At 39.4% G+C, this 18,269-nt stretch overlaps 1 protein-coding gene across 1 annotated transcript in view; it reads left to right on the top strand.

Annotated features, from left to right (window-relative positions):
• Positions 1-18,269, top strand: part of frem2b (FRAS1 related extracellular matrix 2b) — a 66,516-nt gene that overhangs the window by 37,661 nt on the left and 10,586 nt on the right. The window contains exons 6-16 of the mRNA XM_042487102.1: positions 863-1,114; positions 12,139-12,288; positions 13,122-13,331; positions 13,422-13,619; positions 14,241-14,405; positions 15,401-15,583; positions 15,668-15,798; positions 15,898-16,053; positions 16,315-16,618; positions 16,831-16,962; positions 17,859-18,190. Of these exons, the coding sequence (XP_042343036.1) occupies positions 863-1,114; positions 12,139-12,288; positions 13,122-13,331; positions 13,422-13,619; positions 14,241-14,405; positions 15,401-15,583; positions 15,668-15,798; positions 15,898-16,053; positions 16,315-16,618; positions 16,831-16,962; positions 17,859-18,190 (2,213 nt within the window). The remainder of the gene's footprint in view (positions 1-862; positions 1,115-12,138; positions 12,289-13,121; positions 13,332-13,421; positions 13,620-14,240; positions 14,406-15,400; positions 15,584-15,667; positions 15,799-15,897; positions 16,054-16,314; positions 16,619-16,830; positions 16,963-17,858; positions 18,191-18,269) is intronic.

An 18,269-nucleotide genomic window follows, 5' to 3' on the forward strand; every position in this document is an offset into this window, starting at 1 on the left:
CGAGATATATGATATAAATTCTTCAATGTTATCTTTTTATATTTTTATGATCCTTTATTAACCTAATTCTATTCTCTTGATCTTGCTACTCTTGCTTTTAATTTTAGTTCCTGTTTCTGTCTCTACGTTTATGTTATGCACAAAAAACCCAAAGCAAATGTGAAAATCCACTTGAAACCTTCTCATTCTGATTCTTACCTTGTATTTTTAGTGGGAAGTTTGAGGAATAACTTTACTTTAAGCAACATGTTAATTCCAACTTCACACCCACTATTGTGCACTTGATACTGAAACAATAACCTATGCCTTTTAAAATCTTGCACATTTTGATGTTGAGCTTCCAGTTTTGTTTTGTTTTTATTTTATTTTATTTTATTTTTTATTTTATTTTTATTTTTTTAAACCAATGACTGGGAATTTCTTCTGCTCTAATTCAACTGTTGCTCAGAGTAATTTTTGTCTCTTTCTGACCCTTTGGTTGTCAGTCTGGCTTAACCATTGTACAGTGTTTTGTTTTCCATTTACTAAACATGGCATGGCAAGAGCATAAAAGAGCATTAAAAAATATAGAGTATTCCTTCAAGCCATCTCACTGTACCAAATTAAGCTTTTGTTGCAGGTGATTTCAAACTATTGAACAGTAGTGTACATTAAACAATAGTGAGGGAATAACAGGGTTAAGAAAACAATTTCTAGGCAAATCATCCTTGGGTAGTATTCCATTTTCACGAAAAAACAATTTTAGGGAAAAGGGAGATCATATTTATGTATTGATTTTTGTGTGGAAAAGAATGAAACTATATTGTGGTAGAGTTTGGATCATTAACTTTGCTTTCTGTAATTCTGTTTTCTGCCCACTCAGTTTCGGCCACAGGCACCATCCCCACCACTGTGCTGTCCTACTCTGATTACATCTCCAGGCCTGAGGACCATCACAGCATCCTGCGCTTCGATAAGGGAGAGGTAGAGAAATCCTGCCGGGTTGTGATCATTGACGACTCCCTGTATGAAGACGAGGAAAGTTTCAATGTCACCCTCAGCATGCCCATGGGGGGCCGTCTGGGCTCAGAATTCCCCACAGCTAGAATCACAATCATTCCTGATATGGAAGACGGTAAGATGGCATTTCACAGATCATACGTGTGAAACCCAATGCAATACGGCGTCAAATAGTCTGTGCATGTACAAGAAATGAAAGGACTTGATTATTGAATCACTTTTTGGCATTTAGAGACAAGTTTTTTGTGCTTTTTCTTTTAAGGGTTTTTCAGTTCTGATTATAGCCTCAAGAAGAGGCAGCATGAGTTTCTTGGCCATAATGTTTTTTTTGTTTTTTTAATCTGAATGAGGTGTTACTGTATTTATGAAAACGCTTATTTTATGAATAAGCACTTTGACAGTTGCTGAGAATTAGTTTTAAAAAAGTTTGGAAAGTGCAATTTTTTTGCTGAAATGATACAAATAGAGAAAATCAAACAGGCAGGTGGGCAGACAGACGGCAAACATGTCCTTGTGCATGTGAAAAGCGTGTTTGAATGTTTTTTTTCTGGCAGTGTTTGTGCTTGTCTGGCAATGTCTGGAAAAGAAAACGTTGCGTGTGCGAGCCTCCATCCTGGAGGCAAAGCCTTTATCTCATATCTGCAGGCTCAGACTGGAGGGCTGATAGTCTCCCATATCTTCCTGACGCCTTTTTGTTCCCCAACACCTGACGACCATTCCTCAGTTTCCTATCGCTTTGTCGATCTCCAGAAGCACTGCTGTGAAGTCAAGACTCTGTGATAGCAGGCAGGCAATACTAGAGCTGAAAAACCCAGCATGACTGCAGAACCAGCTTTTTTATTTTTTTGCCTTGAATCAAAACCAATTTGAAGCTACATAATTTGGGTGATGATGCAATATTCAATTCAGCATACTGTTATCTAATTGCTTGGTTTAAGTAGTCAGAAAATCATGACCAGTGGGAAATTAGTATTATTTTGCATGCAAATAGTAAGAAGTAAGTAAAATTTATTCAGATCTTCTCTAACTGCTCAAATTAGAGCCTACTTATTAAATGTATCAGTATCATGATTTGAGCACAGCTTAGTGCTGATCCAGGTAGCCAATGACAGTCTAACGTGAAATAAAATGCTGTGTCATTTTTGGTCAGTTATAATGGTCCTGCTGTTCACACCTTTTCCCTCAGCATGAAAACTGCTTAAACAATCACATTAATTTATGGGAACCTCCAGAGAATTAGCAATGAAGACACCTTTTCCCTCCAAAGTAATGTATTTAGATATCTAATTGTGTTTTGCAGATCACAGCCAAAATCAGTACTAAGGATGTGAATCATCTGACCATGAACCAGTGCTGAGGAAGTTGTCAGCGTGCATCAGTTTTCAGACTTTGTAACAGGTTATTCTCCTTTTCTATTCCCGTGGGACTCAAGGCAGACACACTTCAAGTGGATTTGACCTGCTTGAGGAAGGAGGAGGTTACGTGGTTGGAATGTTGTCTTACTGTAGCACTGTTCGGTGAAACCTGAGAGTGAGTACAGGGCCTTTTGACCTCCGCTGCTCCTGTGTATTGACTCTAGACTGCCAAAGCAGCTGCTGAGACACACAAGTTTTTAATAGGATGTACAGCAGTCGGTCCTCATGGCATTCAGCCTGCTTCACAAAGTAGTTTTTTAAAGCTGCAGCTATTACATTTCCACAGTGTCACGGTCTTTATGGATGGCTCTGACGCTAACACTGCAAGTCGTGCATGTCTTTACAACTGCCAGAGAGCTTATTGATTGGAGACATTATTGATTTATGTCTTACTATGACTGTCTGACTCGAGTTGCTAGTCATTTACATTTTTGAATGAGTGTCAGGGCTGTTTGAGAAACACAGAAACTGACAAATAAAGCACAAAGATATTAGGAAGCACTTTATCAGATAAGATAAGCTAACTTGAAGATTGCTTCAGAAGTGGTCTCTGAGGAACAAAGGGTTAATGGTTTAAGAAACTCCCCCATTTGTGGAGCATAGTCGCCTGTTACTGATAAATAGCATCTTTGTGTTCATACATTACTGCTTTTTCATTGAGTGTTGGAAGGCAAACTCTATTTTATGATTGCCCCTGGTTTATAGAGAGCCAGCCAGTGTGCAACTGTCATAAACAATGACTTGCCTGAGTAATCCAATTTTTGTAGCTTGAAAAGTCAATTCATTATAAAATATACTAAGAAATGCTCTTGCTCTTCAGATTTGAGACTTCCTGGCATGCCTGCGCCTACATTAGAGGTCCTCTGTGTATTATCACACAGGAACAGGAGAAAAGAGGACTCACTGCATTATGGGATTAACTTGACTCAGGCTGACAACCAGTGTTAACAGTCTGTACTCAGGTTTATTCCTGCTTTATCTGCAATCATGTTTTCTTTGCCTCCGGCTTTGTCAGGCTGGCAGAGTGACAATCAAAATCTCCTCATGCAAATCCTTTGTCAGAATGTGCTAAATTCATGAGTGCCCCACACAGCATAATTGTAAGGGCCAGACTACAGCCTCCTTTTGTTGAAACATCCTTTGTGTGCATTTTATTGGTATTCTCAATTTGTGATTCTGTTGTCAGTGTGACGGTGAGAGAAACATTGCCTCAAGCTGTTGTCCAACAACTTGGCTCCTTATTATAATGACACAAGTACCTGACATTAGATTGACTGTCTGAACACCAAACACACACACACACACACAATATGTGTAAATTCTGTGCTTCAACACCACCAAAGCATAATTCGGATTAGGCACTGAAGGTGTTTAAGTTGCCACCATCAGATGAATAAATGGAACACGCAGAGCGGAGAGAAATAAGGTGGTGTCAAGCCTTCATATCTCCCTGAAGGAGGTGATAATGAAATGGCTTGAGTACTGATGGTGAAGTAAATTGTAACTAGCTCTGAGGCAAGCAGAACAAGACCAATCTCCTGTCTGTAAGAGTAGAAAGGCAACAGATTCAGCCCTGCTCTAAATTCAGCTGTCCTGACTCGGTATAGAATTTAAGAGCATACCTGGAGTTCCTTACTAACTCCATTCCAGTATATACTGTATATGCATGGAGAGGAGGCAAACAGGGGCATCACATCCTTCTTTGTCATCCCCTTTGCAGCACGGGCTGTCCAGTGGGTGTGCATGGGAGGAAGGAGTTGGTGCCTGGCCGTGCAGGTGCCTGACCTGTTAGAGGTCTGGGGCTCCCCAGGAGGGCTTTCAGCTGCTACACCCAGTTGTGGGCCCAAAACGTTCTTAGAAACACACACTACTGCTATCAGCAAAAATGCACATCAGCAACAAATCTTCTTTCCAAGGCAGCAAGGAGCAAAATATGATGAAGTTAGAAGCCATAGGGCAACAATGTGTGCACTCCCTGCTCCATGCAAACAGTCTTGGCCACCTACGTAGGTACAAGCATGTGCAAGAAACCACACAACTGCAGAGGGAGGTGGAGCTCAAACTTTCTGCCAAAAGTCTGATGCTAATCTGACAATTTATGGGAATGGAAATTGAGAAGGTTTATGGCCTTTACAGCTAAATTAGTTTTCACTCCAATAATAACCAGTTCTATGGACCTGTGCCATGGAAGAGAAGGTATGTTTTCCTTCCAACCAAAACCTTAATTTCACTAATTAGCACACCTTCACCCACAGAGAGAGTGAATAATTAAAATCAGCTTTGTTTGAAATGAAAACCACCAGACTCTAACATGGCAAGGGAATTGATATTTCTGCCTGAGATGGAACTTTGTTGGCAAATGATCTCAGACAGAAAGTGTAACCAAAAATCTCACTGGGTGGTCTCCAGACTTTTCCCATTTCACAAATTATTATTCAGTCAGAAACAAATCGTTTAGTTTATGGGATGAATTTAGTTCATTTACTCAATTCAAATGTACAAATAGAAATTACTTCTATTTGTTTTTACTTCAGATGCATTTTTCATCTATATGCCCTCTGTAAATCCTAAAAAGTGAGAACTGAGAATACAAGCCAAAAACAAATTGTTGGCAGATTGTCACCTGTGGGCATCAAAGGAGTGTAAAGTTACAACATTTTGCCCACAGTCACAAATTTCATGCAGGCTCAGTTTGCAAAAGCTGTGCTTCCAGCTTGTACGACAACAAACAAAACTGTCAGTCACAAGGGTGCAAAGGTCATGAGGGATCATTGTTGGCTTGCTGCACTTTTTATCCCTGCTGGTTGTTCAGGTTGTTTCAAACAGAGGGCCAAAGCCCCTGTTCCTGAAGGCCTCTGAAAACCTCAGGTCTTATGCTTTACTTGGTTTTTGATCATTTCATTAATCAAAAATAGGTTTGAAAATATGCACCACTACACCAAACTACTGACTGACATGATAAAGGTGCTTTCCAGTATAGGAATACCATACTGAGAAAAGCTACACAGAAAGCAGGAGAAATGAATTATAAAGCAAGCTCATTTTGCTCTGGGCTCACTACCAGGTTAATCTATTCATGCTATCAGAGGTGGTGCATGGAAGCGTAGACACTCCATTGTAGACGTGGATAATACTAGAGGCAATTAGAGTGGAGGGGACAAAGAGGTAGAAAAACTCTTAAAAATCGACCTTAAAAGTAAACAACAGAGAGGAGGACTCGAAGAACTAAAGATAAACAGAAAACTCCAAATAACAAGTAAGGGCACAGCAGGACTGGCAAATAGAATCTAAATGAAAGCAGAGAACAATTTTGAAGGAAACCGTAAACAAGAGGAGGTACAAATAAGGGACTGTGGTAATTAGCGGGAAACTGCGTGTGCAAGTGTGCAAAAGGTTATAGCTGTTTGTTGTTTCATATCGCTAATAAAGAGATCTAAACACGCAGCCTAATAGCCTTTCACACTCTTGTTTGTGTCTTCTCAGCGCCACACACACACACACACACACACACACACACACACACACAGAAGCCTTTAACTAATGCACAAAGAGACACACTATACTATGGAGCTGCTGTTGCAAATTAGTTTTTGCCAAGCTTATCGCTAATGTTGACAGTTTACTGTACACCAGGGGCATTAATTATGTTTTTTTGTCTGCATAAAGGTAAATCTTCTGCCAACTTGGCATGTTAAGACTGTAAAGTTTACAAGCCGTCCAGGTATTCTACAGTAGCATGCATGGACAGCTGCTATCCTCAAAATACCTGCTATTTTCCCAGCGGCAGACCATCTGCACATAAACATCGACACTTTCCACTGGCTTTTGACTGCGATGGATTTAGAAAAACGTGTCTTTTCTTGCAAAGATAATTGCTGTTTGATATTGACTCTGCATCCGGGGAAGATGTTTTGGTGGCTGGGGCTGTAAGACATGAGAATGCTTGTACAGCAGGACTTCACTCATGTATTTATAGTCTTGTGTCAGTTGCCTGTAAATTTTGCTCTGGTTCTGAAGGTATGATTATGAGCTGTTTTAAAGTGGGGCGGGTCCCATGCGTGTGCAGTATGTCCTGGACAGGGATGAATCGGGGGAGGGGCCCACATACCCTGTCATTATGTCTCACCTGGATTTTCATTCATTCTGATATAAACAGATGTCCAAAGCACTTAAGCAGAGAGATGCTGACGTTAAGCAACAGCCTTAAGAAACCCAATCCAGAACTGTCTTTGAAAATTCAAATGTTTCTCACAGTTCTCATCAGTTAAAGTTGTAGATTATTTTGTGTTGAATATGGAGCTGCTTTTGCTGGTGGAGAGAGATTTGTCAAGCACACAGTGGGCAGAGGAGTATTTGCCGGGGCTCAATTGAATCTCACCATTAGAGAAGCCACTTAGCGCTGTGGGAATGTCATGCAAAGTTCAAGTAGAATCAAGCAGTCAGTGGGAGTGTAAGAGTCCCCTTTGGGAGGCCTGTGTCTCTCCTTGTTTTTTTTTTTATTTTATGTTCACACATATGCAACAGTAAAGATATTCCCCTTGTTTGGCTTTGTTCTGCTGGCATATTGCACAATAAATTGGCCATCATAATCACTACATTCTAGGTGCTTTTATGTATGACTCATGTTTTTAATTTATAATAAGAAAACCGCAGAGTTAACCCATTTGAAAGGAGTAACATCACTTTTTGTGTGCTGCTTACAGACACCTTTCACAAGTATTTAACCCTTTGCGATTTATTTAAAAAACATGGGGAAAAAGGAAATGAGCAACTTGGTAAGAAATTAGAAGAGTAAGAAAATTATTTTAAAAACGTGAGTGGGGAAAATGTCTAGTGAAAAAAGAAAACGTAAGGGAAAAGCAATATTCATAATTATTTTAATTATACATTATGTTACAGACTTAGTGTTTTAAACACCTTTTTCAGGTCATTTCCTTTTAAAATTTTTTTAATATAACTATATATCTATATCTATAAATAGACAGACAGACAGAGACAGATAGACAGAGATAGTCTTTTGTTGTCTATTGCCTTCTTCCCATGTTTTTTTTTGCGACCAACTGTTTATTTATTTTCAACACAACTTGCAGGTATAAATCAACAATATGACAGACATACATGTAAATATCAATAATACAAATGAAATACATATATTTCATTCCCTTAACAAATAGAATAAATAAGTAACTTCAAGCATCATATTAAATAGCCCCACTACTATGACAGAGACAACATCAGATATAGAAGAGCAAAAAAATAAATAAAATACACCTGCATCTTTTCAAAACTCCCCAACCCTAACCTGCCCCTTCCCCATGGGTCTTTCTTCAACTTTTATTACACATATACAAGGTTTTTTGCATTTGCAGTAAAAATTAAAGAAATTAATATATTTAAAGAAAATGTATGAATATAAATTCACATCATATTTCTAGCTAAGGTGAGTGCCTTCTCCCTTGCCTCAAGCATAATATGTCCTGCACCATTCATCTGACAGAGAGCTCCACAGATAAAAGCTCAATTAAATTATAGATCCACTGTTGAATGGAAAGAGTGTGTGGTGGTTGCCAGCTGACCGCCAACATCTTTTAAGCAGCAGTGCATGCAGATAACTATAGCAGCCTTTGAGTACGGCTCTTAAAGTTCTGCTTTGAATCATCATTAAGCAGCAGACATACTGGAGAGCAATCTTTTTTTTTACATCGAAAGTTTCAGATAGACGATCTGTTATTTGTTCCCCAAAAATTTCAACTAATAGATACTCCCACATGATATGTAAGAAAGACCATAGATGATTCACAGAGGGTTCAATTTGGAGAAGTAGATATATTCATTATTTTATCTTCACTTTGGGGTCAAAAAAGTCTAATATATAAAATTGAGATTTGTTAATTTATTATTAAAGTTTTGTGAAGAATGGGAAACATATTCCCAAACTCTGGTCCAATCTATTGATGATTCAGAGCAGATTTTATTCCAAATCCAAATTAATATACCAGATGGAGGTTGTGTGTGCTCTAACAATGTACTATAGATTAATGAGACCTGTCCTTTCAGTAATTCCAATATTTTTTTAATTAGGTTCACTATTGGATGAATAATAAGTTGATGAATATAAGCCCGTATAGCAGAAGCCCGTATAGTAGAACATCACTGCAGATATAGAAAGAAGGAGTTGGATGACAAATAATATGTTTCCTTTAAGTCCTGAAAGCTTTTTAAACCCTGGTCATTTATAATGTCTCCTAAGTTATGTATACCTGCATTGTACCATTGTGGTGAGGTAAAATATTGTCCTCCAGACTTAAATAGATTATTATAAAATATTGGTGTATTGACATGCCATTGTGACTTCCAGGTAAATATTTTTTTTCAATTTTCCGAAAATTTTGAATTGCGTAGGCTATTATTTGGCCATACCTCAGTTTGCATTTTCTAAGAGAGCGGCCTGTAAATAAAATGTCATTCAAGTAAACTGGTTCAGTCAAATTCCTCTCAACATTAAACCATGGACTTAAGGTATTTCCAGTGAACCAGTTTATCAATGGATGAAATGTAAGTGCCTGGAAATACAACTTAAAATTAGGTACTGATATTGCACCCTCCTTCCTTCTTTTAAAGTGACAAGTTTTATTTTTGGATGTCCTCATCAATGACTGCCTTTCCACAGAAATCTAGTAAAAATATTATGTATTACTATATAGTTTTTGTTTGTTTTTTTCTAATGGAGCATATACATTTATTCCCAAATATTTAAAGTGAGAAACAACCAGGATTTCAAGATTTGCACATTCTGCTTTGCTTACGGGATTCAAGGGTAATAAGGAGGACTTAGTCTAATTAATTTTAGAGATAGCTAAACTGTTCAAAAATATTAAGGATGCATGCATCATCAGTAAATAAGGATATGTAATGCTGCGTGGATTTTATCTTTATTGGTGTAATGCTTGATAACCTAATTGATTGCGCCAGTGGCTCCAATGATAGGATAAATAACATTGAGGAGACCAGGTCACCTTGATGACTACTCCGACTTATTTCAAAGGTTGGGGAACAAATATTATATGTGAAAACACTGGCTGAAGGATTCGCATAAATAGTTTTTACCATGTTGATAAAATTAGACCCCAAGCCCATATGATTCAATACCGACCATAAGAAAGACCACTCAAGGTGGTTGGAGGCCTTATCAGCATCAACAGTGATCTTACTATATTAGGGCTTCCCTCTGGACTGCTTTCTTAGAATCTAACAGGAGCACTGCCACATTATGTCTCTATGCTCTAATCACCAAAGAACAAGTTGTTTATATGAAATGGTCAACCATGTCATTAGTTGTTTGCCTCAGCCTTTCGGTTCACACAGAGTGCAGAGTGTAACAAGTTATATGTGTATATGGGTGTGTAAGCAATCCCCCAACATATAGGAAGAATAATATATAATAATATATATAGACGAATAGAATAATATGCTAATAAAGATACACAACAACTTTCCCTGCCGACATGCAAGTGTCTTTGAGAACAATTTGACATCCACATTTAACAAAGACAGTGGATGATAGCGCAGTTTGTTGGATCCCTGTCCGTTTTTCAGCAGAAGTGTTATTAGTGCTGTATTTGCATCTCTTCCAAAAGATCCTTTCTGAATAGCTGTTGTAAACATTTCCAACATTGGTCCCAGAAAGTTCCACAATTTTAAATATACCTCTGGGTGGATACCATCAATCCGAGTGATTTACCCTTATTCATTTTCCCTAATGTTTGTTTAAGTTCATCAAGTGACAAAGGGGCACCTAATATAGACTCTTCTTCCCATGTTTTTGAAAAAAATCAAACCAGGTGTCAAAGGGTTAAGTAACTATCAACAATGATAATAACTATTCAAAATCTAATTTGTCAAATACATTTTTTTAAATAAATGACAGTTCCAACACCTTACATAATTTGACACAATAGGTAGGTCTAAATCTGGATCATCTCCTCTTACGTCCAGGTAACCTAAGATGTGCTGTGTGGCGTAGAAAGCTGCTGCTGGCTTGGCTGATGGAGCCAGTGGTTTTCCTTTCAGTTAATGGGCCATAGCTCTTTGAAGCTCACTATTTGCCTGCTTCACAAACCTTATCTGATTACTGGACTAGTACAACAGGGCTCAAGCTTCTGGCTGCCAACCTCAGGCGAGTAGATCTGATTACTACTCCTGTTAGAGACCAAGTGCAGGCAGCCAAAACCATCTTTGTTTGGTTTCTCTGTGGGGAGAAATTCTGGCAGCTGCACTCCTCTTGATGCAGCACTCATTGTCCCCGACTGTGCTCTCAGGACAGATTAAAGCATAAAAGTTTTCTGTCCTTTGCCTGCTCTTAGGGGAAATATTATTTCAACCACAGAGATGGCTCCTCTGAGAACCACAAACCCCAAGGCTTTGCCTAAAAGACTATTTTCCTTTAAGAACGTGTCTTATCTTGTAGAGCTGTTATTGCCAAAGCAGACTGATCAAAATATGCAATATCATGTGAGACTAAGATTACTTGGAAGAATAATGATATAGTGCAAAATAATAAACACATTTTGTCTTGATCGGTAATTGTGCCTGGCAGCACTGTTGACAGTGAATCTATTTTTCCCCTGCTCTTGTATTTTGGTTTCGTTAGATAACATAATCATTATGCAGTTACAACACTATGAATTTGTTTTTTGTTCAAAGCATTTATCACCCATTTGCCCACCCTCCTTTTTGGCTCATACTTTGTGATGAGAAACAGCTAAGTACCATTTTGTAGGTGCAGAGTTCCATTGTCATGGAAACCACAACTCTGCCCATGGCCATCGCCATTCACTCAATTTATTCATTATTGGTCACAGTTGCTTTCAAAAGAACAAGGTTTTTACAGCTCAGTGGTGTCTTGCTCCCATTAGTCATCATAGCAAGGATGTATGTGATCAGTTAAACAAAAAAAGCTGTGCATTTTGTAAGTAAAACCCATTGAGTTGGATTGGGTTCAGCTTGCGGCTGCTCAGGTTATTTCTGTGTTGCTTTAATGGAATGTGACTGACTCCCCGCAGTTTAAGTCCATAAATAATCTCTTTGTGATAGCAGTAAGTGTTACAGTAGCTGACTGCACCACATATATTCAGAGGTCCAGGACCTTAAGCAAGCATTTTTTAAGTAGCGTGACATGAGAGGAAACAGACTCTGAAAGGGTTAAATAGAATAATAGTGGGAGAGTTTGGCTGCAGTGGAATCTCAGCTCATAGGAACACTAATTGCAGTCAGGCAGGCCCGGGCTGGCACATCGAGTTTTACATCCCCCAGACCTCCTGTCAGGCCTCCTGTCTGCCTCTCAGACCCATCACTATCAAAGTCAGCTCCACCACCAGGCTCATTCACAACAACACCAGGAAACACAGCTTTGCCTTCAGGTTGCCTTTGTGACTTGATGAATGAATACACATGTAGAAATCCCCCCCAAAACATCATTCCAGGAAGTTAGAAAGTGTTATTTAAGATCTACAATTACAGTGTTTTCTACTTTTCAGTGTAAACATTGCCGCAATTTCTCCTGTAATCAGAGGTAATCTTACGGAGTACGATGGCTATTACAGATTCAACTCAGCAATTACAACATTCAGGTATCCTGTTGTGAAACAGCTAAAAGATGGTTATGAATTTCATCCTCCTGTCTGCTTTTCCTCATCTCCTTTACTCCTTCTTTTGTTCTCCCCAGCTCCCGTCTTCTACTTTGGCAACACAGACTACCACGTGGATGAGAGTGATGGCTTTGTGGAGGTGCAGGTATGGAGGACGGGGACTGATCTTTCCAAAGGAGGAACTGTCACAGTGCGCTCCAGAAAGACAGATCCTGTCTCAGCTGAGGGTACGTGTCCCAGCGAGGCGCCTCTCTCTGACAGCTTTAGCTAGTTAGTGCTTAGAGAAATGTAAACCACAGAAAACAATAGACTTAAGTCATCACCCTGTCACTCTTTGTTTTGCTGAGCTCAAGAGCCCATGGTGAAGTTGGATATGTTGGCTGGATGAACTGGGGAATGTAAACATTGTTTTACAATAGGGGGAGAAAAGTCAGGGCTTTTTCTGTTGGCCCCTTACTTTGTAGGTGTCTGATATACTTATACACAATTTGGACTCCAAGACTAGTCACTATCTCCTCAAGCCTTTCCTACAGCCTCTTTTATCTCCTGCCCCCAGGCAGTCTCCTCCCCCTTGCATAGATTTTTAACATCTCTGCTCTTGACTATGTTATAACCGTAAAAAAATAACTAGCATCTAATCATATGCAGCGTGGTAGAAATGCAAGCCCACATATAGGCACATAACTGGGTCATAAGTACATGAGAAAAGCCTGCAGGCAAAGGGTGAGCTCTCAGTACCTAGACTCTTTAAAGAATGGCAAATGAAAAACCTGTTTGCGCTTGGGGAGATATCCAGTTTCTTACAGCTCGCCTTTAATCACGCAACAAATTCCAACTGTTCATGGCTATCGACCACATGATAGAAAGTGTCGATTTATCAGCACACTGGATATATACTTTCATCTTGCTCGCTGTTTGACGTTCACAAATGAATTATGAAGTAACATGAGAACTGCTGTTGAAATATGATCAAGTGCTGTAGTCCATTTGTATTATATCAACTATATCCCCTAAGCACTTTGTATGGGACATGCCTGACCTATATTGTGTTGTGGAGCAGCTGGTGTGGATTATGTTGGGATCAGCCGGAATCTGGACTTCGCAACGGGGGTCACTATGCAGACGTTTCGAGTAACCATCCTGGATGACTTGGGCCAGCCGGTGCTGGAGGGGCCAGAGAAGTTTGAACTGGTACTCCGGATGCCCATGAATGGGATCCTTGGGGAGCCGAGCAAGGCTACCATCCTCATCAATGACTCGGTTTCGGACTGTGAGTGAAAATTTTGATTGTAATCAAAATTCATTGAAATGGTTACACTTTCTGTATTTCTGATGTATTGGTTTAATTATGTTTTTCTAGTGCCAAAGGTGCAGTTCCGGGATGCTGTTTATGTTGGTCATGAAAACGCAGGGCAGATCTCAGCTACTGTATACCGCAGTGGAGATATCAGCTACAAGTCCACAGTACGCTGTTACAGCAGGCAGGGGACTGCCCAAGTCATGATGGACTTCAACGAAAGGCCCAACACAGATGCTTCCATCATTACCTTCTTACCAGGTAAACCTAGCCAGTAGTGTAATGTAACAAAGTAACATTGCTTTGTTACGGTACTTAAGAAAAGCACAGATATTCCCAAAATACACTTGAGTTTTTATATTTCTGTCAACACTCACTTTCACTCCACTACATTTCCTCTAGGCATTTTTGTTACTTAATACAAAATAGGGGAGGAAGGAAGGAACAGACAGATAAATGAAGCAATAGGCAAGTAAGGAAAAACTGAATTATTTTTTTAAATTATTTAGGTTATAAAAACGACCTAGCACATGTAATTAAGAAACAAACCTCATAATTCTTAAAATCATTTACTTTTACTTTCAATATTTAAATACATTTAATATCAAAATTATTTTTGAAACTTAAGTACAGTAAAAATTAGATACTTTAAGATTTATACGCAAGTAAATATTCTAAAAAAGTGACATAATTTTTAATCAAAGTCATTTTTTGGTAACGCATCTGTACTTTTTCACAAGAATGGCTTTCAGGTACTTCATCCATCACTATCCACCAGCCTAACACATGTCCATTTACATGGTTTTTGTTTGATTTACTTGTTGGAATCAACTGCAAGGACATATGAAGTTGCTCAATATGTTTTCCCTTCACTTATTTCAGGGGAGATTGAAAAGCCGTGTGTACTGGTATTGGTTGATGACACAGAACATGAGGAAGAAGAGGAGCTTCGTCTAGTGTTGGGAAGCCCCAAGAGTGATTCTCCATTTGGAGCATCCATTGGGAAGCAGAATGAAACACTCATTAAGATCAAAGACGATGCAGACAGTAAGAATGCTGTGTTTTGCTATTACACGTTCCTTACAATAGTTCTGTTTAAATGCCACCATGTTATGTGATCATAACATCTCTTAAGTTATCCCAACGGCATAGATTTAGTTTGTGCAAAAAAATTGTACAATTTGTTTAGTCTGTGTGTTTCTCTCAGCCCAGTTGCTTTAGTTTCCCCAGATCTGCCATAATGTGTTTTATGATATTACCACTGGGGCAGCAAAATGTTGTACACACAGGGGCTTTAATATGTAGTGTAGTGCAATGTTAGAGTTATAGCATGACTGAAACTAGGCTTGGCTGTATCGATATTGTCATACCTTCATACCTTTCTGGAATTTCACCGGAGTATATGGTATATGGCACCCCCAACACTGACCGACGCTCATGAGATGTCAATAAAGGTAATATTCTTACACCTATTTTTCTCATTAAACAGAGAGACAACCATACACCTTCTGAATTCATATTTTCCCTTTTTCTTTAAACTGTTAGTTGCTCGTTAACTCATTAACACACACACTTTTGGAAACATTCAAACTCGACAGAAACAAAATAAAACTCACCGGAACCGTCTTGGTTAGTCCTGCTAGTCTTTTAGTTAGATAGCCTGCTGTTCCAACAATGATCATCTTTGGTTTGGTCAAAATAATCCCAAAAAACAAGCAGGTGTCCCTGTGGTCTCTCTGCTCTGTCTCTGCTGTTGCGAGCATGACACAGACCGGCTGTTTACATCCTGCAAGGTTTTTCTCATCGCTTGCAGTCAGCTCAGCTGCCTGTTGCACCACACTGACCTCTGGTGACACCAGATAGGCACTGCATGCAAAAAACCTCATAATAGCCCTCTACAGTATGAAGTTTTTATAAAGATGATGGTTCAAATTTTTGACGGTATTGAAAATCACACCATGGTGATATCTTAATACCCTGGTTTACAGTAATACCATAATATCGCCCAAGCCGAATTAAATCTATATTCCATGTTTTCTCAGAGGCAATTATTAGGTTTGGAGAGACCAAATTCAGTGTGAATGAGCCAAAGGAAAGTGGCCAAGTGTCTTTGGTCAAGATCCCAGTGCTGCGAGTTGGAGACACCTCCAAGGTCTCTGTCATCAGAGTTCACACAAAGGATGGATCCGCCACCTCTGGGGAGGACTACCATCCCATATCTGAGGGTAAGTAATCCAGCTTGGCACTTTTATCGGAATATTTGAAATTTGCTGTAAAAAATATTTATCATGCCTGTCCTGTCTCGGCAGAAATTGTGTTCAAAGAGGGTGACACAGAGCACTACGTGGAGGTGGAGATCTTATATGATGGTGTCAGAGAAATGAGGGAGGCGTTCACTGTGCACCTGAAGCCTGATGAAAACATGGTGGCAGAGACAAAGGTGAAAATGAAGCCAAATTAGTATATAATTTAGCTGTCAAGTGTGTAACTACCTTCTCTGTTAACGTCCTTCTAATTGCCCTTGCTTGTCAATCAACAGATGAGCAAAGCCATAATCTATATTGAGGAGACCAACAGCATGGCAGATGTCACCTTTCCCTCAGTTCCCAGAGTGGTCTCTCTGCTGCATTACGATGACATCGACCGGAACAAGGACTCTCTCCCTGTGGCTGGATACCCTGTCATCTGTGTCACTGTATGTCCCAAGAGATAGTCCAATGAATACTTAATGGAATACTTTTCAGTCATTTCTAATGATTCATTTAGCAAGGTTTTTTGTCAGCGCAGTTTTACAAGTAAATACTGTTAATGAGGTAGTATTTAGCAGACGTGCACACTTCACTCAAGTATCAGCTACCTTGGAGCTCATCAGGAGTATACAGAAATGACTTTGGCAGCTACAGTGATTTTTGGCTGCATTTCACTCTCAAGTATAATCTCTTCTTTGTCTTCGCAGGCCTGTAACCCCAAGTACCCAGACTATGACAAAACCGGCTCCATCTGTGTGAGCGAGAACATCAACAATACCCTAACTCGTTATCGTTGGCTCGTTAGCGCCCCCACAGGACCCGATGGTGTCACCAGCCCTATGAGGGAAGTGGACTTTGATACATTCTTCACCTCCTCCAAGCTCATCACTCTGGATTCAGTCTACTTTCAGGCTGGTTCCAGGGTCCAGTGTGCCGCAAGGGGTGTGAACTCTAATGGGGATGAAGGTCTGGAGCTCAGTAGCCCAATAGTTTCCATCAGCATGGATGAGGGTGAGTGGAGCTCATTCTTGAGCTTGAAATTTTTAGTCTCTCTCATGGAAATGGCTCAATGCGATAAGCAGCTGCTGGTTTCATTTTGCTCTCCCACTGCAGTACTTGCTGTCCTTGTTCTGACAGAAAACTGTAACATAAAAGCATTTTCTGTGGAGGATTGTTAGGGGAACAAAATGTTTGATGTTTGTTTGTTTACGGCATGGCTGCAGGAATGTGCCAGCCTCGTGTTGCAGGCACAGTGGGGGCCGAACCCTTCTCTGCCAAGCTGCGGTACACGGGAACAGAAGACACAGACCACCCCAATCTCATCAAACTAACTGTCACCATGCCCCACATTGATGGTGAGAACAGCAGAATGAGTGTTGAGAGAATAATTTTTATCTGTGAAAAGTTCACTTAGAGGCAGGTTGATTGCGGTGGTGGAATGTAACTAAGTACATTTACTGAAGGACTGTACTTAAGCATCAATTTGAGGTACTTGTACTTCACTTGAGTATTTTCTTTTTATGCTACTGTATCCTCCACTACATTTTAGTGGGAAATATTGTACTTTTTACTTCACTACATTAAACTGACAGCTTTAGTGACTTTACAAATTAAGAGTTTTGCATTATAAAACGCAAGAGGAGTTCATAAAACATATTGTTTTATAATACATTAAGTTACCTAAAAGTTTACACAAGTATAGCTTCAATTATTAGTTCAGTAATAAATTAGGACATTTACAGAAAAACAATTACCAGCAATTTTATAAACATTTAAGTCTTTTTCTTTTTTTAATAATTTAGATTTTTGGGATGTGTTTTCTTCTTTTATTTATATTTTTAGTTTTGGGGTGTTTTTTCTGATTTAAAAAAATATTTTAAGCTTTTGGGGTGTGTTTTTCTTTCATTCTTTTTCTTTAATTATTTTGACTTTTTTGTGTGAAAGTTTTTTTTTTTTTAAGATTTTTCTGCATTTGGTACTTTAACTTTTAATACATATTCTTCGTTATACCTACTTTTACTTAAGTTCTATTTCCAATTCAGGACTTTTTCACAGTCTGGTTTTAGTACTTCAATGGATCTGAAAACTTCTTCCACCACTTGTTATTGGTCTAACACTCCTCTTGAACTGGAAAAGTCTTAGAGACTGCACTCTTTTAATAAGAAGCTACTTCAGTTAATTTTTCCTAAACTGTGAATTTAACATTCCTATGCTTCCACTTTCTAACTGCTATGTGTGTGTCCTTTCTCAGGTATGTTGCCTGTAGTTTCCACCCGAGCTCTGTCTAACTTTGAGCTCACACTGAGCCCTGATGGCACCCGTGTTGGTAACCATCGTTGCTCCAATTTGTTGGACTACACTGAGGTCAAGACTCGCTATGGCTTCCTTACCGAAGCCACCAAAAATCCAGAAGTGATCGGCGAGACGGCCTCCTACCAATACAGCACTTCCCTCAGGGGAACCAGTACACTGCGGTTCTACAGAAACCTCAACTTGGAGGCTTGCTTATGGGAATTTACCAGCTACTATGACATGTCTGAGCTACTGAGTGACTGTGGAGGCACCATTGGGACTGATGGACAGGTAAGCAGCCCCACCTCTGAGCTTCAGCTCACCTCTGACCCCTTTTGTCTTCTCTAGACATGAGGAGCACAGAGTCAGA

This window comes from Plectropomus leopardus, chromosome 5 (genome assembly GCF_008729295.1).
Source record: "Plectropomus leopardus isolate mb chromosome 5, YSFRI_Pleo_2.0, whole genome shotgun sequence".
NCBI lineage: Eukaryota > Metazoa > Chordata > Actinopteri > Perciformes > Serranidae > Plectropomus > Plectropomus leopardus.